The following is a 25260-nucleotide window of genomic DNA, read 5'->3' on the forward strand; positions in this document are numbered from 1 at the left end:
GCTGATTTATAAGAACTGAAAACAATGGCAAGAAGCTCACACAGGGTGATTCAGAGAAAATTTAAATTAAACGTTTTCCTATTTATGAAGAGCCTTGTTCGCCCTCTACGGGGTACGACTAACCGCCGGAAAACAAATCACAAATTTCGAAATGCATGTGAACAATGTCACTTTGTTAGAAAATGTGTGAAATATTATAATGTGTACGAGGAGTTTTCGCCTATATTTGCTATATATGCTTGTTTATTTTTAAATTAAACGCATTCTATGGTGATATTTTAATATACTTGTTTTACTTTTATTTCTTTCCAGGAAGCTACATATACATATGTAGGTATATAGGCTACTGATATTCTTCCCATATTTGTACATTATAAAGTGTTTGAAAAAGAGCTACGCATCTACGGTTAAGAATTTAATTAATGTATGTAAGTATATAAAGTACGTAATTGGTTTTCATTTTTCTAATTTTTTATGGAATCAGGAATCGAATATTTTGCATTGAGTATACCTGCTAACACACGCGTAAATTTTTTGAGAAATCACAAGAATTAATGTCGATATTTCCTCCTAAGCACGCTATGTATTGCTTTGAACTGTTACAATTAGTTTTACGTGTTTTCAAAATTTCTACCATATATATGTATATCTACAAGTATGTGTAAATGTGAGTATATTTAGTGTTTATATTTTTATGTCCACAAATGTTTTGTATTCTTATAAATCAACGATTTTGGGTATATAGTTGTAGATGTATATAGCTAAAATATTGCTAATATAAACTTTTATAAATTTTTACTTGTATGGAACTGCATCTTAGTTAACAAAAATAACACGACACCATCGCACCAAATAATATTTGGTCAATTCATATACTATATTTCTTTAATTTCAACTAATTTACTATTTTTCTTCATAAGTTAAGAAGTTATGGGATCCCTCAAGTGTGCACACAATTATAATTATGTCCGCATAGAAATATTCTTATGCTAATTTACCTTTCTAAATAATTATCAATCCGAAGAATGTAAAAAAATTGGTGTCAAACATTCTCTGGATAAGAATAAAGAATGAAAGTCACTACGGCATGCGTATGTATGTTAATACATGTTTACGTACTATTTAACAATTTGTGCTAGTATTTGATCTTTCATATATATGAACCAGTTTCTTGTTTCTGATTTTATGTAATTCTCAATGTGTTTCTGTACTTTTTTAATGGTTCTACATTTAATTAAATGCATGTTGTAACTGCTTTCTTTAAGCAAACTTTCATAAAAACTATGGATACTTTTATCGTTCAAATTACTTTTGATGAGGAATTTCCAGTTAACGAATTGTGGAAGAGTATTTTAAGAGTAAATATTCAACTGATTGGTTTGAAGCTGAGTTTCTTGTTTAAGGAACATATCAAATGAAATATGAATTTGTAATATAGAGCAGAATTCTTAAACAATAACTTTTTCAAACTGTATGTAACGTAATGCTAGTACTCGCATATGCATAAATATACAATAAATACTGCTTAAAATTTACCTAAAAAATTTGACTAAATTTAATGCTACTATTAAAGTATGTAAATTGCATCTTTCTACAAAAGTTATTCGCACAGAGTTAGGGATACACGTGTACACATAAAAAAGAAATAATGACGAGCAAGTCAGAAAAAGTACTTGCGTAAATATATTACCAATTTCAAAAATTAGCTGTAATGGTATTTCGATTTTGATTTCAAAATAAAAATGCTTGCAATGCAAACTATACGAATTTATCTTATACCTCGAAATTAAACATATATGTATCAATGCTTTAAATGAGGAAAAAATATTTCAATGTAAGTTGTAAATTTTTATTAGAATGTATAACACTTATTTTAAATCTAAAACTAAATTTTATCAAAAGAGCTATTTTAATACATTCTAAATATATTTTACATTAATTTACAAATACATAGTTACTTAATTTAAATAAATTACAGTTGAACCCCCGAGAAACAACGAAAATAATTTTCTAGTTTCACAAACTCTGGAAACAAGAGTCCAATTCACACAATAAAATGAGGAAAACGTCAGCTTTCCTACACTCACGCAAGTCTTAAATACCTGTAAAAAAAAGTATGATAATTTTGATATTTCTATATATTCTATATGTCAATTCCATGAATATTCACGCCAATATCAAATAAATGTATAGATAAAGTGTGCAAAAGATCATACAGCATGCAGAATTTATATTTGTTCAATTCTTTCGTTTTGCATAGACATAGTAAAGTATAAAAAAAATTCGGATTTATATGATACATGTGTTTGAACAACTAGTGATCAGCCCAATTAAATATTTCAAAACAGTGACTAGCAAGCTTGCAAAAAGAAACTAATACATAATCGTCATTAAACTACGAGATGTTCGTACTTAATAGAGTCAGCCGAGACCTAATCTTTTCAGACCGCGTAACTTCAGATAAGTATGGCACTCTAGGCGTTAGTTCTTGGTTTGTATCCCCCATTCTTGCCACATGGCTATAAGATAATTTCGGTTGATCGGCGTTCCTGACCAAAAAGTATAGGATCACAGTTGAATGCCTCTGTAGAAGCAGGTGAAAATTTGGAAGTACGTTTCACTCGACCACTACTAGGTGCTGACGCGGTAGTTACCACAGCGGCGCCGTTAGTGCCACAAATGGCCGTGACAGTTGAGACAGCGTTAAGCGATTGCAGTGATATCTGCTGTGGTGTGGCTGATGCTGTAGAACTACCGTCTGCACTGTTCATAGGTGGGTATTTGATAATTGTTGTAATTGATGGGGTCAATGTGGCCGAGGAACTATCATTGCTTCCATGTCTTATACCCTTTTGGTGTTGCAGTTCCGACACTGCAAAATTTGTATAAATATTATTGAAAAACTTTCAGCAAGTGTGTAAAATTTTACTCACCTTGTGTTTCTGTTAGTCGCGCCGTTGGCGGCTCGTGTAGAACAGCCGTCTTTCTTATAGTCTGCTGTAGTAGCGAGTTCACATCGATCGCTGGCCACGCGACCAGCGAAACACTTCGTCATAAGTAGCAGTCCATGGGAGAAGTCGGTCGTTTATGGCGATGATGTTTGGTGTAGTGTTTACATGTTTTTTTGCCAAGTTCTCCTGAATCAACCGATTTATCTAAATTACATTTAGATAAGGTTCCGGCTGTAGTGCTTTCGCTTGGTGTCTTTATTGGTCTATGAGTAGGAGTTTCTGTAGGAGAAAAATGGCTTTGCTGATTGTTGGAAGAGAGTGAGAAATATTCTGCAGATTGGCTCGGAGAGGAGCAAATGTCCTCGGCTAAAGTGTTGGTTAAACTGCGTAGCGTCACATCAGCGTCTTCCGCACCAGGCGTTGACACAGCAGATGATGCATTTGTTAATGGTGTTAGTGTACTTGAGTGTTCTGCATCAAATTCGGCAGTCGATGTTAAAGCTGTACAGGGTTGGTCCCTTGCGGTAAGCATCTGACCAGTTGTTGAGTCGCAGTCATCCTCAACAACAGCTGCGCAATTACATTCACAACAATAACAATTACTCGAATGACAGGAGCAAAAACTTGCACTGCTTCTTCGACTCGTATGCGCAGAACTATCCGTAGTATTATCCTGCATGGATCGTTCCGAATGCTTGGCAGTTTTCGCGGTCAGTTTATCATCTGCACCACCGTCTTCCTCCTCTTCAGCTTCATCTCCAGTTGACGTTGTAGATGCATGGTGAAAATTACAGCGATGACATTCTGCTGACACCACTAACTCATGGGGTGCGATCCGTCGTTCCTCATCATGGTCGTCTGCATCCAATTCATCGAAACTACTGCAACTAGTGGCATCTGCATTCTGGCAGGAACAATCTGAACAATGTGAACAAGTGCTGCAACATTCATCTGCGCCACTCGCCTTGAATTGTTTACGCTGAATACTAACACATTCGTTATACGCCGCATTGAGTTTGTTAGCCGCTCTGCTCTTGGCCCGACACTGGGAGTCCTTACAGTTTGATAAGTGTGGCGTAATAGTGTTTTCATGTCTGTAGGTCTTAGATTCAGTCCAAATTGTAGTGTTATCGCAATCTGAAAAACAATGTATATGTATATACATAGTTCTTATGATATTCTCTGTTTGTATTAATACAGTATGATATAATGGATTAAGAATCTATTATAATATAATATAACTTACCTGTCTTCTTATGTTTCACACCGGAAATTCTATAAGACAATTCATCAGTTTCCCCTGCGCTGCTTGAGTTCATGGAATCACATCGATGACCATAATATTTTCTGCGTTGTTTTTTGTCATCCTCATCGTTATCGTGTATTGGTGCCATTATTATGGGCGCTATGTTAGCCTTCGCCATTTTATACGCAAAATTTGAGGTGGCAGTGCTTGTGTTATCTTCAGTCAATGTGGCTGCATCAATTTCAATTGCAATCTCTTGCAAGCGTTCTTGCGGATTTTCAAGGCCAGATTGTTGTAGATCATCACTGGAATCAAAGGAAGACTTACTGTTATAACCTGGAAGTTGGCGGAAGGGTTTATCCTGTTGCTGATATTCCGATTGCAAGTAACGATAGCGGCGATGTCGGTGTCTATGATGGTGAGAATGATGATGTCGATTATTACACCCACAATGCTTCTTCCTGCGTTTCTCTCCGTCCCTACCACTACCCGGAGAAAAATGGTGACAATGATGTGTGATGTGGCAGTGAGAAGTCATTTCACCGGATTTTAAATCACCACTAATTAGGCTGCAACAGTCAGTAGATTTTCTATTTCCACAACAATTAATTGATGCGCTATGACTGTGACAATTTATCAATTGATTGCAGTTTACTAAAGAGCCTGGTGTTTGTGTAGCGTTATGACGCTGCCGCACTACATCATTGTGTTGACATCGACATCTGCGACGTGCTCTCCCATTAGGTTCCGCGGTCACTGACACCATATCAATTGGAAAATCAGATTTCGATCGACTGGATGAGTTTCTTAATATGCCATTGGAATTTTTGACAATTACCACGGTATCTAATGCGCAGTTTTCGTCAGTTGGCATGACATTGGATAACCCTTTTAGTTTCGAAAGTGTATTGTTATTATGGTGATATTGGAAGGCTCTGTTATCATGATATTTTTTATATGCGTTATTTTCATAATCGTTAAAATGTTCATTATCTGCATTTGCGGTCAGCAGATGGTCATCTCCGCTACTTGTAGGGCTTATAGCAAGAGATTGATTAACGTCCGTGGTATTGGTTTGAGTGTGAATATCATGTGGATTGTTTTGTGTTTGTTGCGGTTGTTCTTCGGGGGCAAACTGCTAATCTCCGCGACGCATATCTCGTGCCTTGGTATTCTTCCTATAGAACCACACTTGTAAAAGAATTGCAATATCTAAGCTAACCTGAAATAACAATTAGAAATACAATAACAATCAGAATAGTTGGAATATATGATTCTTGGTTGTGGAAACGCTAATCTAATTCAAAATCTGAATCAAACTATATATTCCAAAATCATAAGCACTCTTTTATATTTCCCTATATATGATACAGTCTTATCGAAATATTTTTTTTAGATTTTTCGTTAGATGACAAACTCGGATTTCATAAATGGAAACATTATTTAAATTGCAAAAGATATATCAATATAAATTTGTGCCTACTGCAACCTTTTTGCTTCGCACGCATACAAGCGTATATATGTACATATGTATGTAAATACATACTTATATATGGGTGAATAATAAAATTAAATCAGTTAAAAGGGTATGAAGACCAAAAAGTGCAATAATACTGAAACAAATTTTAAAGCAAAAATAACTACAACTCGAATTGTGCATAAACATAAGCTATGTAATAATACTATTTCTTTACACACCTGAAGCATTCCACAAATCCAAAATTGTGTTGGAGATTCCCTAACAATAAAGTAGCCAGTCTTAAACATATCACCTAGCGTCCACATGATGACCATTTGGATGCTCATTCCATAAGTTGATTTGTTCTTGAAGTTTCGTAGAAATTGTGGCGCTCCTAAGTAAATACATTTCAAGATTCGTTACATTTTTATAAATGGTAACTTATAATGGGTTTGTAAGTACACACCTAACATAGCCTCTGTGAAAACTGCACAAAAGCCAACCGCCTCCATAAACCACGTAATTGATAACATTAGATATGTGATAGCTGCCCCAATTGCCCAAACAACAAGCATAAAGTCTAAATACGATTGAAAATCGCTCCAATTCCAAAAATATTTGTAATCGAGATCTGAAATGAGTATTTTAGGATAATTTGTTTTGCAGTGTTAAATATAAGTTGAAATTGTGAGGCCGTGGGCTTACATACTTATGTACATATGGGGGTGCTTACTTACCATTTAAATAGTGTCTCGAGCGAACACGTTTCAAAACGCCGGCATCTGTGGAAACTGAACCAGCAGTATCAGTGTCGGTCGTTACTTTTGGTAGACGCAGATCATCGGCTGGGAAATAAATCATTATTAGTCTGAAAATTCCTTGTTGCTATATTCAATACGGGCAGTTCATAGCGCACTTACCCGAAAAAGTAAGTTCTCTATTTGATGCATTCATTCGTTTCACTTTAACGCATAAATGGATCATTAGGAACATAGTAATGTTCATCACAACACTTTGAACCAGAAGCGGAAGCTCATATTGCTTGGAAAACCTGCAACAGAACAACAAAAGTTGTTTATATAATATCCTAATAGACTATGTACTATCCATAAAGTGATTAAAGTACAATCGGCTACTGAATTTATTAAAGGAATAAACTCGTCTTGCTTTACGTGAAAACTTTGCTATTTTACCTTATACCTTTGTACCAAATACTAATGCACACATGCAAATATATATATTATACGTATAGTATATACGTAATAAATATGTATGTATGTTGGGTAGCTATGTGGTAACGTGTGAACGGATTGCGTGCACAAGCGACTTGCTTCTTTTATTTGCACAACACACGATTAATTAAAATAACTTTTGTTTAATGTTACAAAATGTTAAAAATTTATTTATAAACTGGTTTCGATTTTTATAAGTGATCACTGTTTTTCTTTAACATATTAGAAATGTGTGGTCTCAAGGAATCAATGGGAGACCCCAACACACATATTATGTACGTTGCAGTTGGCGACGCAATGGTTGTGTTTGTGGATCTCCTATTTTTGTAAAGTTCACCACTTGATCGTAAAAGCCACCGATTGGCTGTAAAAATAATATTTCAATATTGTTGGCCGGCATAAGAAGCATTTTTGACCATTTGTATATATGGTATAGTTTAATAAAATATCAGATATTTATGAATTAGATTATCTTTCCCTTATCTCGTTAGATCACCCACACTAGCGACCGCTTTTTTCTGTAAGGCAGCAAAACTTTAGTTTCGGAATGTTTCGTAGAATACGCAAGTTACAAAGCTTTTAAACACAGTTCCTTCAATATACCAAAATATTGAGACGACGCTTGTTTATATAATTTTAATTAAATGTCAGCTTCTTATTCTATCATTATGATATGGTTTATGGTCGAATACATACATACATAGACATATCTAAAGCTGTATAACATTGAATTCATAAATATTGATTAAAGCTGTTTGTTATGATAGCAGAGAAGACAACAGGGTAATGCTATAATACTCTGTTGTCTATGTGTATAGGTTATGTGTTTATGTGCGTGATAAGACAGCTTTTTGTTATTTATTATTCTTGGGCAAGTTCACAAATAAAAACAAGAAAAAACATTAACTTCGGTTGCACCGAAGCTATAATACCCTTCCCAGATACAAAGGTTCCTTACAATAAGAAGCCGTTAGAAATGATAAGTCTTGCGAAAGGGTTATCAGCAAATTGAAAAACGGAAGCGCAGACAAACGGAAATAAAAGTGACTGTATCAATATCAATACATAGGCATAAACATATACAATATATTATATATACAAGAGGAACTATTGCCTCCACCTACTGATGACTTCCAAAGAGAAATTCTTATGAATCCTTTTCATGTTAGAAACGGGGAATTTTGGGCTTTTGAACTGCGTCGCTAGCATAAAAATGTCGGACAGCAATTTTTGCATCAATATGATGTGCGACAGCCTAGTTTGGCGCAAAAGCAAAAGTGTGGACACTCACACAAAATACAGCTACATTCCTATGTGCTGTTATACACACAGCTATATATATGTTTATACATACATATGTGCATATGTGTGTTTTTGTTATGTATAGTGGAGCGTTGTAGAACGATGCAATAATATTACTCCTGTGCAAAGTGTATCAGCGAGAAAAATATAGTAGGACAATTAAACTGGGTCAAAACGTCAGTTGCCGCTTTCGAGCGCAACATTTGCACCCCTTAAAGAGCGCGCCTAAAAATACAAGTATATGTATGACAACACAGCAGCGACGGTGTTGGTCGCTGTTTAAGATTGCCCTCAAAGGGTTTATGCACACTTTTATGTGTAAATCACGATATATCGCTTTAAGTCTTGAAATGCATGCGCGTAATGAGTCGTAAATTATGCTGGAAAAGTATATTTGTCAGCATGAGTTTGGCTTGTTTGTTAGCAGCATGTAACGCATACATACATATTATTGCAAATTGGTTGGACTTGGTTGAATCGCAGATCCCAGTTGGAAATATAATCTGCCCTTCGCGATAATTCCACCTTCACAAGCAAGGCAAATGCTTACCGAAATAGCACGTTCAACACCATGTGGTTGTGCGAAACTTTAGACGTTCGCTTCTAAACCGGATAAAATGTCTATACGGCTTGCAACACAAACTACATGCTTCCGAGTCGTTAGGTGAGGTCTAGTACACAGAAAATCGATAGATGCAAGTAAATGTAAAAATAGTCTGTACTATAATACTAGTAAGTATTGATGTGTACGATTGACAATGCACAGACATACATACATATATTTATGTATGTAAAATATACAACTGTGTTTATGGGAGCGCGTATGACTCAAATAAAATGATATGGACACAAAAATAAGAATGGAGCGCGATATAGAAGCATAAAGCAAATTACTTGTTAAGCCCTCCATGTGCGTTCATCCGTGCAACAGATAACTTCAGTAAAAATTTCCTATATCTCGAGCATATCAGATAAACTGACTGTTGTTGTTGTAGCGGCAGAATTCTGCCGAGTCCTTGGCCGGATAAAAATCCGGGTCCATTCCGACTGTTGAGGGAATGGTAGATAAACTGGTATTTGTTGTACCGAGTAGAAATACCAAAAAAAAAAATAGATAAACTGGTATTTATACTCGGTACAACTCGCCATGTAGACCATCTTTGACATAACGTACATATTAGTCTAACCATTAGAATTTACTAAGAAAATATCGGTGAAAAAACGTAGGATTGTCCCCAAATACTTCTGAGTAGATATACTAGTATATAATTTCAAAATGTAAAATTAATACAAAAATACTCGGAACTGTTCATTCTTATAATTCTTCGTGTTTATGTATTTGCACAACTGCACTCGTACATTAGTTTAATATTAATTGCATGCGACTTTTCTGATGCAACGATTTTGAGCTTGTATGGAGGCTCGTACATACTTGCTATGCACATTCACACATTCGTTAATGTAGGTAATAATAATTTTGAGCAGCTTAATTGTTCATAAGTATGTTGCCTTACAACCGAGTGTAAACTATGCTCATTGAAATTGTGAGGATTTTAGTCTAATTTAAGTGGCAATTAATCTGCAGATACTGAACAACTAGAAGTAAAAGTTAATTCCGCCATTATTACACTAGTTTTTCTACTCAATCATATCTTTATTTGTTTGTAATTCAGAAGCTTGAGTGTGGACAGCACGGGCGGTAAAAGATCTATCTTTTATAATTTATAGCACTTATATGCCTTATTAATTTAATATTTTAACTATAAGAGTTGTGACTTGGCGAATTTTATGCAAAAATGTTGTGAAATGGTATGACTTCTTAAGCACATAACAATAAGCGCAATTTAAATATTCGAGGCTGATGCATTGCAATAAATCCAGAAAGCTGTGTACATCAATCTCAACAGGATATCTTACGCGCTCGAGCGAGTGTAGGAGGTGCGAAAACCTCCTGTGGTTTGCGGTAATGCTAATGTACTGAAATGCTACATAAATAGCGGCTTTGTTATATATGTGTGAATGCGTCTTTGTTATTTACAAGGTTGTTTCCTGAGGCGCCCACGCATGGGGCCACTCCCATGGCGCTTACACTTGAGAAAACTAGCAAGCAGCCACAACTAATTTTAACAAAGCGTAAGCGAATGTCAGATATACATATATATATTTATCTAATTGTATCTAAGTTTGAGCTGAATGCAACATATGCAAACATACATACACACAGTTCTGTTAAAGTATCAAAGTTCTTCCGAAAATTTTGCTCACATCTGGTCGAGTTACAGGGGTTTGCTCATGCCGATGAAGGTGATGATGAGGAGAATTCATGTTGAATGTCGTCAAAAGCCTACCTATGCCCACACGAATACCGACAATGGAATTTATGTCTTACATTATCCGCTTTCATACCGCAAGACCACATAAGCAACGTAAGTCAACGCTAGCAACAACTTAGCGTATTTTCAAGTACGTTTATCTATGCCAAAATCGTCGTGCGTTGGCATCACACTCGCTCTACATTAGCGTCTATTGGTTATATAGAATTTTATATGTTTCAAGCACACATTACAATTTCTCTGCTTCATGTAGAGGACTCGTGCGTTAACGAAATAATTCTTTCACATACATATATATTTATTCGACGTTCATGTATGAGTTTTGCATGATGAGCTCGCCACTAGATTAACGTGGTACATGCACACATAAATTGCAACTCAAGCATTGCTTTGGAACTGAACTGAATGCAGCTATTTATTGTATGAGCGCTTAGCGAATGATGGATTAGCCGCGGCGCTCTTTGCTGCACTTACATAGTTTTGTTTACCTAAGTGCACACTAACACAGAAAGAGAGAATCCACATTAATTGCGGCTAGGAATTTTAAGTATTAATCAGCAAAGCTTTGCGTTTCATCCACGTATACTAGGTTCAAAACAAGTATTCAACAGTGAACTTAGGCGTTTTATAAGTAAGTTGTGTAACGATGTTCATTTAACTCTGAACAGGTTGCGAATAGAAAGGAGAGGGTGGGCATATTTGAGGTTTCTCTCCTCACATTTGTGTTATTATTCCTATATATAGCTATTATGGTTAGCTATTCCTGAAGGTAAATTCATCATCGTCGAACAAGCACCAGCAATGTCTATGGGATCGTCTAAAGTTCGTTATGTGAATTATTTGTCACGTTTTGGGCGATCAGTTAAATTTGACTTAACTGCTACCTAATATTGTATAAATTATCACACAGATATGCATAAGATATATGTATTAAGACCAGAAAGTTACCGGAAATTGTAAATAAAACGAAACATTTTTAACCTTCAATATTTGTTTTGTCGCCTTCAAAATATGTTCCTTCTGAAGCGATACATATATGTATACCACCTCGTTTTCCAATCAAACATGCCTTATAGGTCCGGGTCCGGGATCGCCTTCAGTTCCCTTTGCAAATTTTCTTTTACGGCCTCGAAGCGAAACGGGTTCCACGTAGCGGTAGCTTGAGTTTTGGAAACAAAAAAAAAGTCACATGGGGCCAAATCCGGTGATTACAATTATTGAAAAGATTGGCACATTTTGCAAAAAATCTGAGACAAAGAAACAAATAAAAACTGTCTTTGTTTGTTTCTGCTTGTTTTTAACGGAGTATTTCCGGAGCATAACTAGCGCATTGTCCCACAATTTACTGTAAAAATGGTGAAAAGCCATATTAAAAAGCCTATTCATTGTTAGTACTCCATATTTAATGTATACACATGTTATCACAGATTTATTACTATTGTGCTGAGGTTTTCTCTGCTGAATTATCTACCACATTGTACAGCTATTTTATCACTTATTAATCTGGTGCAAGTTAAGAATATGAGTGGACTGATGCAAGAGTATGCAGTGTATGTGTATACAAGTATAGGCATGACATACATTTCCATATATATACAGGGTGTTTTTTTGTAGAGGCATATCACTGTTTCTAGTATAACTCGGTCATCAAAAGTTCATCTGAAAATCACACCGTGTATCTACAGGTCCTTACATACATACTCGTATTTGTTAAATATATAAGAGTATGATATTAGTGTCATATTTATAAACATTCCGCCAGTAAACACACGATATTGACCACATATTTAGCTCTTGCCTTTTCTGACTCGGCTAATTCCGCACGTATGCGGATTGCGCCCCCGCGTCGGTTGGGCGTGAGGAGGGTAATCGTTGGGTTATTATTATTAACTTGTGGTTTTTATTTCAAGATAAGTTCATGACATCTTTATAATATGCAAATAATTCTCATGAAGAATGAAGATTGAAATAAATCTGATGTAACTTTTCTAAGAGATATAAGCATATGAACGTACAAAATGTCGGTAGCGATTTCTAAATAAATAATCTTATGCAAGCCTAAGTTTATGATTGGCATTATTCATGGTGACTACTAAGGGAAAAATTTCAGCTAGGTTAAGAACTGAAAATATTTATGAAATGTGAAATTGTCGTTATGGAAACTTACGTGCTCTTTTATTCAGTATAAAATAATAATATTTCGAAGCGGATGTACGTGTGAAAAAATTCACATATTAATTATACATAAATATGATGTGAATATATCATCATCAAGTTCTGAAATTGGACGTCGACAATAGTTTGACTATACGGAGCTTCGATTGTTCATTTGGTTTAAATAAAAATTGTATGCCAATTATGGCATGCTATCAATATTCTTCGCACACATCGTAGTCCAAACTAATAAAGCAGATATTGCAAATATAGTAATTATGTGTATTCTACAGATTCTTCTAAAATTGGGAATCTTTTTTTACAAATCAGTAGATTTTTCGTTAATAAATATATTTATATTTTCCCCATACAGAACAGCCGGATAAAGTAACCTTGAAAACGTTTTCACTCGGCAACTCAAAATAGCAATTCGTTTTAGATAGCAGAATAGTGAAAATATATCGGTAATTGCTAAATTTCAAGCCACATTCCTGCAAATATTTAGAACTTTACAAGGTACGGGCACTTTAATCTGGAAGGAGGCAGGGCGGACGCATTAAATGAAAGATTAATTAATTAAAACCTACACACAACCGCACATAGTATGCACACCACACATAGAAAGACATGTGTATGAGAAATTGGAAATAAGATGTTTTTATCATTAACCGCGCCACTCAAATCAGCCTTCAGCATTTAAAGGTAACCGAAATGAAAATTAAAACGAAATACACGCATAACATTCAACGTAATGGAAAGGTAAGTCTGCGTAGGAACGTGAAGCACCAGCCACGTGAGCTCTGGTCGAAGCGTGTCGTAAGAATGTGTGCAATTTCGCTGAGCTTGTAACAGGTTCACGCCACACTTGACAGCTCATGTGGCATGAGAAAATCGATGCGGCATTGTAAATTATAGACGCGAAAATGCGCGATTCAGCGAAATGGAAACAAAACATACAAATAGCAATAAAAACAATCGAAAAATACTACAGCATTAAGTAAAAGCACAAAAATAAAACCATACAAACTTTGGACATGGAATAAACATTTTACTGGACCTGTGCTCAATTTTCTAGCGATGCGCTATGAAATGCGTTGTTGTGTGGAAAAGCTGATTTTAAAAATATACATTTTGTTGTTATGCAAAAATGAGCTCATTGGCTCTTTTGGCCAAAAATAATCATTATTACATACATACATACATACTCGTACATTACTGATTTTCTATTAATATAAAAATGTATATAATTTGTGTATATCGTTACAACTCACTGTAATCTGAAAGCGAAGATAAAATCACATCTGTTGGCACTTAGTAAATACATTTATAAGGAAATGCAAGATTCATAAATGTGTTCTATATTTGGAAATATACATACATATATACCATACATCTTTGGCCAATCGAAAGAAGTTTTTACCATATTTTAAATGTCAATGATTAATTAATTTTGAATATCTTTGCTTTTTAAAGCATTTAGTATTTTATAGACTCAAATAAGTTTAATTTATTAAATATTTAAGTCAGATATATTTTACATATTATTTAAATAAAAAAAGATCTAGTAATATTGCATAAAACACACGTCTAAACATAACTTTGCGTGTTTTAGTATTTGCTGGTCTTTTTTTGTTTATTTAGAAAAGTCGCATCAGGTAGAGAGAAAAGTAAGCCGCTGGTTCACTTTTAATGAAATCACAATGACAGAAATTAACCTCGCCCACGTAGCGCCTATCAAGGCACTCCCATTTTATCGCTTAAAAGGACAAAAGCAAGAAATATGTTTAGAAATGATTTGTTCAAAGCTGACTCCTTGCGGTTGACCTTCCAGAAAGGTCAGCACAAATACAACTGTATATTTTAAATACTGAGAAAAATATTATATATAAAAACATAACTGCTAAATAATACACGAAATCCAAGTAATGTGCAGAAGGCATTTTGTATAAATAAGTTTCTTTTGGCTTAGTAAGAGGCTTTAAATGTAGACTAGCTTAATGGCAATACTCACAATCTGCGAGTAATAAGAGAACACAGCTCGGGTCGGGGCTACGTAACCGAAACGGACCCGGATTTTTATGCCAAGGACTGTCAACTCAGCAGAATTCTACCGCTACAACCACAATGGAACACAGTTGCCACATAGTACCGATGTACACATCACCCTTTAAAATGCAACCTTCTTTATTGGTACAATTCACTGACAATATACTCGTATGTACTTAACTTGGCATGTAGTCAATCTATCAATGCTGCTTGTAAACGCATTATTTATAGCGGCAGCGCCACTACTTTCCGTAGCAAACTTCAGTTGGACGAATTTGGTGTTGATTAAACTGAAACATGTTTGGCGCTGACTAACTGACAACGAGCGGTGAGACCGGTTTCTGAGTCATCGCTTAATGGCCACGCTTCTTTTCGTCATAGAAATTGCAAGCTGCCATGGTCAAGTGCAATGACAGTCGCCCGACGTTATTGGCGCGGCGACATAGACACGCAAGCAATTACTTAGAAACAACAACAACAGTTAGCGGCAATAGACCGATTGGCAGACGATAGCAATGCGGCGATTTTAGTCAACAGCCTTAGGCATACGTATGTATGTATGTATGTACATAGGTACTATGCATATTATATTCTATGTATATATATATGTACATACGAGTATGTAAGTACGCGTCTGATAAAATTGTTAATGCTCATAACTTTTTATTAACGCATATGAATAGTACATAAGTATTCCTTATATATTGATGCAATATCGATCTGTATCAGATTTACATAGGTACTATATGTGCTAGAGGTCTGTAAATATCGGTCAGAAAGGACATTTTATCTGAGTTACGGTGGCACATATGGTATAACAAATGGGTCCGCTAACAACTCTTGTGTATATAAAAAATTGTATTCATATGACTTCAGGAAGTAGACTTGTTTTCAATTGCGCACAAAAGCATATGTATGCTTGTATCTCAACAATTGTTATAGTAGGTAATAGCGTTAAATACCTAAATAATTAAATAACCAAAGTAAATGGTTAACATTTAGTGCAAATATTAATTAAATATTGATTGTTAATTCTTCGATTTATTTAATTCCTTCAAATGTTGCCATCTTTGTTTACTTAACTCTTTTGTATATACAATGCATTTATGTGTGTATACATATAAACAGAATATGCTTTATCTACCCCATAATACAAATAATTATATAGTGATCATTGAGTGGCTGCTAGAAGTTGATAAAAAGCAATTTGCTTCTTATCATTGGGCTGCTATCTAAGGACAGGCAGGGGAAGTAAAAATCAGAAAATTTTCAGATAAGAGGCAGTACAATTTTAATGTGCATACATATTGGTAGGCAGTAACTAAAAAACCGCAGACTTAATAGTGATAGAGGCCGCTTAATTCATGCCAACAAATGATCAAACAATATGTTATTATACAATATATGTACATATGTATGTATATATGGTACATATTCTCATTTATCAAAAGAGCTTGTTATCCAGACAGTTATCATTTGATTCAAGTGAGTTATGAGAATACAGAATGTAAATATGTTTACCTTCTAAATAAGTATATGTACATACATATGTGTGGAAAGCAAAATGTGAATAAAAATATGATAAATGAAAATAGGGTAATTAAGCAGACAAATGTTAATGAAATGATAGAAGCAAACAATATTAGGTTTTTGTTTACGTCAGCTTTATTGACGTTTATAAAAAATGAATGCGTAGTTAAATACTACTGTGAAATTTATGTATGTATAATAGTATGGAATTGAAAACGTGAAATAATATTATATGAAACGATAGCTTCCTCCATAGACAGATCACTTTTCTTATTCAACACATGTACTCATATGTACACTTATATGTATATGTATGTATTTCAGAGGAATACATGTATGTATATATTCACTAAATTCATAGTATTTCGCATGTTCTATGTTTTATTACTCGTCTATCAGCTTTTACTTAGAACAATAGACGGAAGTGATTTTGCCACCAACACTTTTACCAAAATCAACTATTATATGATCAACATTTTGACACTCTTATATACACACGCACATACATACATATGTAATAATATGCATATACAATATTGTTTGTGGAACTCTAACTCGTCTTTGTCGTACTCGTGCTTCAGAACCTCATGAGATCATCAACCTGTGCGATAAAGCGAGGGGGTTCAGCAGTTGATTATCTGTCGCCGCAACCATTTTGTATTAACGTGTGCGCATTAATGTATTCTTTCTGTTTACTGTCATTAGCCTCCTAACATGTTCGTATGTGCACGATGTGTATATAGGCATCTTCATAATTATATTGCATGTCGCTGGGAAATTCGATAAGGTTTGAGAAATGAGATACATATGTTTGTATGTATATTCAACTCATCCTTGCGAAAGAATTCTGACTGGCGTTTCAATAATAGAATTTATTGTTCGAGTCGAAGATCATTGAAAACGATCTTGACTTTTTTGTTTTGCTAACCCTGTCTAAAATAAATGTAGAATGTAATATTTACAATATATTCATTTTGAGATATAGGTTGCTCGCATCCATGTCTTTATCAGCATACGTTTTTATAGCACCATATTTTACAACTGATTATAGCAATAATAGTGTATAACACTTCTAAGCAGCTAAACTTATTTGGGGCAGTATATACATATATATGTACATATGTACGTACGTATGTATGTAGGTTTTCACACATACGTTTACATAGAAGTTATCTGTAAATTCATACGAAAAAATTGAAATTTTTAAACATTTCCAAATGGTATTTGGATTTCGTTATTTTTTACAACGAAAATAGTAATTTTACGAATTACGAATATCAATTATAATGCCTAAAACTAAAATATTCAGAGTTCAAAATCATTTGCGTTAAGTAATTGAAATCAATATCCTCTAATTTTCAGGTATCGTTTCCAAAAGCAATCAGTACATATTGTAGTATGTGAATGAGATGGTAAAAATAATTTCAAATGTAAAATCTTATAAGCAAGTAAAGAAATGCACTGCTAAAGGGAGTGATATCAATTTGAGTGCATAATATTGATACTTCATTAAACAGGATTTTCTAAATACACTTAGCAAATTGTATTGAACCTGTCATACCAGTTTTATTTGTGTTTATGTTTGTATGTTAAATTCGCTATTTATTTAAGATAAGTGTTAAGAGTTTCCAGCCAACTAATTTTAGAGATTTGTAGTCGTTATTATTTTATAAAATAATAACACGATTTTTAGTGTTGTACAAATTCGTGCACGCTTCGGTCATGTTGCCTTGGGAACGACATACTATTTATGTCAAGAACTGACCACACTTACTAAATGTAACGATGCTAGTCAAAAGGGAGTGCGCGAGGACTCCAGCATCGTAATTTACAGCAACTATAAGCACGTGCATAGGTATTTACTTGTCATGCGCTGTACAAGAATTCCAAGAATCACAGACTACTACTACCTATTCAATCAGTTCAACATTTTGTATAGCATTTTAAATTTACTTAAATATGACAATAACTATATATATAATTAAACGGTAATAAAAAAAAATTGCACTCTGTTAGAATGTTACAAGGAAAATATTGGCAAATAGTCAATGGACACCTCAATGAGAAATAGATTCGTATTTTATTTATATATATGTATATGATGGTTTAAACTTACCAGAAAAATATCCTTAAGGAATTTGCAATCAATAGCGCAAGACAAACGTGAAGCGAAAATCCGTCTGCATCTTGTGTTTTCTTTATTTCCAAATATTGCGGTACGTAAGGTATAACACCGCCAATTACCATAGCAGATGCTGCGGCTCCACTAGCCACATGACCGACAGTGATGCCGAGTTCGTCATGAATAACCCAATCCATTCTTCCTTTATTAAATGCTTACGTAGTACCTAAATTGTAGGACGGCTACTTATTTTATACAGAGTGAATAATACTTTTGAACTTTGTAGCAAGTTAGAAATTTGTATTATATGATTAATAACTTACAAAAGTATGTATACTTTGCATTATAATAGAATTTTTACTACCGTAAATAATTTAATTTATTATCTGCGTATGCATTTATTTACGCCTTAAATTTTATTAAAATTGCAATCGGATGGATATGTTTGTTGTTGCTTTGGTTTCTTTGATGTATGTTGTTGTGAAATTATATTATTTTATTTATGTGTGTTTCGCTATATTTGATTGAACGAGTTAATGGAAGTTCTGCCAATTGGCCGGAGGTAGCGTGCTTTTCGTAACTCGTGCAGTATTCACCTCTGCTTAATCTAAAAAGAAAGGTCAACTTACACCCGCAATTCACTTTACTTGTTAATTTTACTATCAAAAAACTGTTTTTTTTTTGTTATTTTAAGGTATACTCTTGATTACCAATTAAAATAAAATATTAACAAATGTATGTAGAGGAGATACTAAGTAAAATTGCTTGCGGATGTTATTTAGATTTTTTTGTGATCTATACACTTTAATGGTCATTTCTTTTTTTAATAGTTTTACTTCAATAATATATATGTGCATACTTTGGAATTACTATCAAATATGTTCTTATTTAGTTGTGCCAATATTTATTGAATTTTCCATTATATGGTGCAAATAGTATATTTATAAGTATATACACACATATATGAAAGTATGTATATTCAGAGATAGCCACATTCAAGAAAATCAGATAGATGTATTTTCACACTTCCGTTTATATCTGGTAGGTTTATGTCGCGGTACAATTTCCCATTTTTCACTTTATATTATGTACAAATTATATTTATGCTCTTATTTTCTTGACTCAATTACTTCAACACGAACACTTTTCTAAAATGTAATTATTTTTGGAAATGTTTATCTTCCGGAACCACTTATCTTGTGATAATTATTTTTTGTTCTGTTGTCTAAAATCATCTTAAATATTATAATTTTCACACTCACACAATGATGAGATTATGGAACTACGGCGCGCACGCACACGTCCATTACTCATTCTGGTTTACAATTTTCTGATACCGATTCCGATTCCTATTTTAACAATCTCAGAAAATTGACAACGTAAATTCTTCCTATATTTTCCACTTAAAGAGAAATGAAAAAAATGCGAATGTCATGCGTATGAATTGACGCTAAATTATTCCACAAAATAAATTTCAAATCATCGTTGCCACACTTAAATTTGGTAAATATGTCGGCTTTAGACTAGAGAACGTATTATATATATTAATTATTTGAAAGTAAAAGTATTTCATATAAAATAATTGTCCTACCACACCTACTCTATTTTACGTTTAATTGTATAGAAAAAAATTAAACATGTTTCTTGATATATGTCTGTCAATTTCAAATGTTTTTAGACTGCTGATTACGATTATGAAAATAGCAAAAGTGAACACCCTTAACGCCAAAAATGTGGCAACATCGATGTGAAAATCAGCTGTTTGGATATTTGGTATTATATGTCATATATAAGTCCTAGTTTTCTGTTATTGCATCTTATTAAACATTATTATATTTGGAAATTAAAACTTGGTTGAATAATTTTATGAAATGGCTCAACTAGTTATTCTTCGACAAGTGATGAATAAAACTTTGAAACATCAAATGTGCCGCATGATCGCAATCACTCAGTCACCTAATTATCAAATGCGAAAGGAGGAGGAAACAAGCCGGTCCTTGCAAGAATCTAAAGGACGAACTGATATATCCACAGATGTAAGGCCGCTAGGTGAAAAAATTAAGGAAAACACAAAAACCGCCAGTTACACAGCGATAATTCTCGCCGGTATTGGAGTGACCGGTGTAATGTTATATGCCATTTTCAGGGAACTCTTTTCAAGTTGTAGTCCGAATAATATTTATTCAGAGGCTTTGGATCTCGTAAAAGAGGTAGGTGCACAGAGAATTTAGAGGAGAAATTTCGAAAGTATCTTAACCATTTAGGATCCACGAGTCCAAGATGCACTGGGTGCTCCCATAAAAGGATATGGCGAGGAGTCACGTCGTGGTCGCCGACAACGTGTCGCACATTCGACTTTCGAAAGAAACGGAGTACTACATGTACGCATGCAGTTCTACGTACAAGGTATACGCAACAGAGGCACAGTGCACTTGGAGTCACGTCAAGTAATGAAATGTAACAACTATTAAACTGCTGTTCACTAATAACTTTCCTTACAACTAATAGGCATCATCGGGAAAAATGGAATATCGTTATTTATTTGTGCAACTTGATCACTACCCTCACACAACTATTATTATCGAAGATAATCGTGCTTATGACCCCAGTTCTGCGTCGGCTAAAATTTCCCTTGATTCTGGAAATCTAGATTTCACTTCGTTTCAGAATAAATGATAACACATGTTCCGGACATATAGATGTACAGATGAAGAATTTTATTAAAGTTTTATATTTTATAAGATACCACACCAGCCAGTGTATTCTTATAATTTATATCCAAATTGTAACAAGTAAAGATCTTAAAAAAGACAGATTTGTTTACTGTCAAAACGTAGGGTTATAAACATTTTTGTAAAGAATTAAGATCAAAGTGTTTTGTTATACTCGCCAAAGTTTAAGCAATACATCAGCACTCCTATGGGTGCAATAATTTAATTAATTCTACTAACAATTTTTCGTTTTTATTAAGTAAATTTTTTATTTAAATAGGGTTAAATGTATAATTATTATTGCCACACAGTAACGCCAAACTCTCATATTAACATTATGGAAATTTTTTAAAATACTTAGTACATAACCGAAGTTGAGAAATCATCCAAATCAATGTAGTTTGGCTCCGGTTCGTGTCAGTAGAGCTTCTTCCATGGTATCACTTCCCAAGCCCGAATTATGTGTTGGCCAAACAGATAGTCTTTAACTTTGTTCATAATATAGAATGAAATTCCAAAGAAGGAAGCAAAATATAACCAAAATTGCCCCAGGCGCTCCCAAACACTCAAGTGATATCGCGCTGGCACTTGCATTACATCCAAATCTAGTTGTATTCGAAGCGTGTTTCCTGGTTCTCGACGAAAGTAAATTTCTTGCTCCGAGAGTTGAAAATATGCCGGATTCTTCTTTAGTTGTTCAAGGAGGGACTGTAATTGAAAATCCTCCAAGGCGACGTGACTACTATTAGAGTTGAAGTTAACCTGATGAAACTGGGTTTTTATATTGCGCCCCGGAAAAGGGCAAGTGAACTCTATGTATTGTTTTAGTTTTAGTTCAGCTTTTAGCAATATGGTACCAGCACTTAATTGCATTCCTGATGGAATAACATTGTGATAAGTAAGGAGCGCAGGCGGTGAAAGAGAACATTTGTGCTATAAAAAAGACGAAAAGTTAAAGCAATTGCAGAATTTTTTGTTTGATTATAGACTTCACCTTTAGATTTGCTTCAAAAAAGATTGCCAAGTCGATGCTTTTGATTCGACCTGGAAGTGATTCTAGCTGTTGTTGGAAATGTGCTCGGTCAATTGTGCCATCATGATCGAAATCATCGGTCCAATACTGTAAAGTGTTAGCACTGAATTCCACACTGACTAGTAGCTTTTGAGCCTATTGCTTACCTTAATTCCTTCACAACTATTCCCGTTTTCCATTACGATCGTATTTATATGAGGCAGAGTACTGCATACCACCAAATTAACATCTTGTTTGTTATTTACAACTTCCCCTTCCGTCTCAGCAATCAATATGCTTTGGAATTTGAATTGCAATCGTGGTTGCTCGAAAAGAATGCGTGATTCCGAAATACCGGAGTATGGGCTAAGTAGCGATACCAGCAACATAGGAATCATTACCGACAATATGATGAAAATGAGTACAATAATGCTTGCGGAAGAACATAACGAGTTTTTATAAATTATAGATGTGTTCTTCGTGTGCAAAGGTATGAACTTCATTGTTTTCTGACTTCTTTGTATGATATTAGATAACTAATATGTTAACTGAATGCTATTTTTTATTAATTTTATTGCAATGCACTTCATGTCCCAGACAGACTAGTCGTTTTTTCGTCGTTATTCCATTAGAGTTTTAAAGTATCCTTGGCAACGGTTCATTGTATACCTAAACGTAAACGATTAAATAAAATGTCAGTAACTAATTAATAATAATAAACGTAATTAATAGATAAAGCAGTTCTTACTTTCGAATATATTATTGTTTGTGTTTTGTATTAGGCAAAATATAAACTAAATATATCAGAAAATGATTTCATCCGTACATAAATTAATTATTCAACGTTTTCTGACAATTTCCTTAAATTGATTAAAAAAAAAATGTTTTCGTATTCAAAGTTAGATGCCGCTAAAAGTAATTTTTTAATAATCCTACAGATGTCACTGTAACAGTCATACTAATATACAACACCCTCCATAGCTTAGATACGCACCACCGAAATATTTCATACGCTATTCACCAAAAATATTCCCCAATATCGAAAAAAGGTTTATATCGTAAGAAAGCAGAGAGCAATTTTACGTTCTCTGGAGAAAGTAACAAAATCATGTTAGTTTCATAATCATTCCAGCCACTTTGGTAAACAAAATGTAAACGTGTAAAGCAAATGTGAATTTATTAAATATTGAGTAGTTAATATAACTAACATTTATTACATTTGCTGTTGTTTGCACAAATTTTTGAAAATTTATGTATGTACATATATAGCTTTGTATACTTTTGTGTATTGACCAATTGTATTACTACTAAAGGTAGATACAATGCTGTTTTCTCTGCTGGCATTCTATCTAACATATGGTCCTCAACAATTTTACTCAATTCTTACAGGTATACTCCCTAAGTTTTTGTAACTCTAACATAGCGATATTATGAAAACGAGAAAACGTCCTAAAAAATGTGTGAAAAAGAAGCAGATAAAATTTCTTAACATTTCTCCTTTAAAAACCGCAAGATACTCACGCACTTTTTGTATTTTACGCAAATAGTACTGTAAAACAGGCGATAACATAAGAAAACAATAAAAAAATATACATATGTACATACTTATGTCTATTCACATGTCTGTTTTTGCCAAGGGTACTGGGCGTAGCCGAAGAGAAATGCGTAAGTGCACATTTTACAGTTTTTCACAGTTAACTTTGCGTCCAATGTGAGAAAAGTATTAACATTCGGCCGGGAAACCGCAAGAAAATTCATCAAATTGCTTGCGAGTATGTAGGCAGAGGCATGTATGGCTGTATGTACATATGTATGTAAGGGAGGCCTCACACGCATTTCAAAATGCGAACTAATAAGCCTTAAATGATGAAACCGCAAATTATCAGTACATTTGAATAAAAAATGCCTTCTTTTACAAAATATTAGTAAGTTTTTTCATAATTTTAGTTTTCTGACTTTGTGACAGCTTGTAAAGAAATACTTATGTAAATATCATTTCAGATGTCGTTGCCTGCATTCAAATATTGCAGCAGTTTTTCTATATTTCGAACAGAAAATAAACGCTTAACTTGTCATATCATAACTGTACATATACCACATACCTATTATATATAGATATAGATGTGCATGTATGTATGTGCATGCTTGCGTTTGAAGTCCACTAATGTCCTGCACGACAGGTTGCCCGCAGCAGCGATATGCACAAAACGCTATCCTTGGAGACGAGACACTGTCGTTGTTGTAGTATGTGTATGTTATTTATGTAAGTTTGTTCATGTCCACCAAAACAGGTGTTGGACGCCTCAGGACCTATGGCCAAGCTTAACAGTATGACAGCAGGGAATCTCGTTGCTTATTTTTCTTTTTGGCGAAAACTGTTAAAAAATTATTTTAAAAAATATCCGCTATGTTTTAAATATTCACTATGTACGCGCACAACTTTGAATGGATAACAAACTGTCAAAACTGCTCTCCATTTTATGTGTTGGCTGGACGTCCAGCGGGAAATCGAAATTTGTAACGAGTCTGCTTGGCTTTTTTTGTGTGTTTTGTAGATTTGTTTGCTTATACATCTAAACTTTTTCCGCGGTTTTTTTATGGGCGAAATTGTTGCGATTTTTTGACAGTATCACCAAAGTACGCATTTTGTGTGAGGTTATGTGTAAGCATGAACAGTTTTATAACTAATTTTACCACTTTTATTTAACGTTTAGCTAATTTTTCTAACAAGATTGTCTAGTAACAAATTTACAGAGCGGTATACTCTTGTATAGCTATTCGTTTATCATGTTTTCTGTATGCATGCTAGGGATGTATTCTAAACTAAAAGTCGAGGTAGAACCGTTAAAGCAATAGATTTCCATCAAAAAAAAAAAAGTTCTTTCAATAAGAATCTCTAATTCCTAATTCAAAGAAGTGCCTATTTTATTCACCATAGACGATTCAGTTCAAAGCCGAAATTTTTTATGCAGGCCTTGAAGTGTACGTTCGTGGAACAGTGTTTTGTAAACAATATCTGATTATTATTAAGTTCTTTTGGTCCTCGTTTCAGTCTACAATTATTTACGATTTATACATTTTTCCTACAAAGTTCAGTGTTAATGGCTTTATTTCTCAGAGAGATTTTACAGAAGTGCTGCCAAGTCTGACGAATAAGCAGAA

At 34.1% G+C, this 25260-nt stretch overlaps 3 protein-coding genes and 1 long non-coding RNA gene across 4 annotated transcripts; 2 read left to right on the top strand and 2 right to left on the bottom strand.

Moving 5' to 3' along the window:
* Positions 1 to 1827: 1827 nt before the first annotated feature.
* LOC106620648 (uncharacterized) lies at positions 1828 to 19793 on the bottom strand. Its single transcript, XM_014239198.3, is given in 10 exon segments — positions 1828 to 2102; positions 2413 to 2872; positions 2934 to 4088; positions 4198 to 5419; positions 5896 to 6050; positions 6123 to 6287; positions 6394 to 6501; positions 6577 to 6707; positions 18370 to 18982; positions 19638 to 19793. Coding segments are annotated over 7 exon segments (3021 nt in total). The 5' UTR covers positions 18573 to 18982; positions 19638 to 19793; the 3' UTR covers positions 1828 to 2102; positions 2413 to 2872; positions 2934 to 3051.
* On the top strand, positions 12200 to 14089 carry LOC118682168 (uncharacterized). Its single transcript, XR_004977839.2, has 2 exons — positions 12200 to 12949; positions 13051 to 14089. It is a non-coding gene; the product is annotated as an uncharacterized lncRNA (long non-coding RNA).
* A 351-nt stretch (positions 19794 to 20144) lies between the features above and the next one.
* LOC106620639 (mitochondrial import inner membrane translocase subunit Tim21) lies at positions 20145 to 21328 on the top strand. Its single transcript, XM_014239188.3, has 3 exons — positions 20145 to 20585; positions 20640 to 20822; positions 20884 to 21328. The coding sequence occupies exons 1-3, from the start codon at positions 20247 to 20249 to the stop codon at positions 21049 to 21051; spliced, it is 690 nt and encodes a 229-aa protein (XP_014094663.1). The 5' UTR covers positions 20145 to 20246; the 3' UTR covers positions 21052 to 21328.
* LOC106620640 (transmembrane protein 231) lies at positions 21329 to 22971 on the bottom strand. Its single transcript, XM_014239190.3, has 4 exons — positions 22847 to 22971; positions 22266 to 22767; positions 22081 to 22206; positions 21329 to 22019 (listed from the first exon to the last, which is right to left on the bottom strand). Exons 2-4 carry the CDS (start codon positions 22599 to 22601, stop codon positions 21504 to 21506), a joined length of 978 nt encoding a protein of 325 aa, XP_014094665.1. The 5' UTR covers positions 22602 to 22767; positions 22847 to 22971; the 3' UTR covers positions 21329 to 21503.
* Positions 22972 to 25260: the final 2289 nt, after the last annotated feature.

The sequence above is a fragment of the Bactrocera oleae genome, chromosome 3, assembly GCF_042242935.1.
Source record: "Bactrocera oleae isolate idBacOlea1 chromosome 3, idBacOlea1, whole genome shotgun sequence".
Taxonomy (NCBI): domain Eukaryota; kingdom Metazoa; phylum Arthropoda; class Insecta; order Diptera; family Tephritidae; genus Bactrocera; species Bactrocera oleae.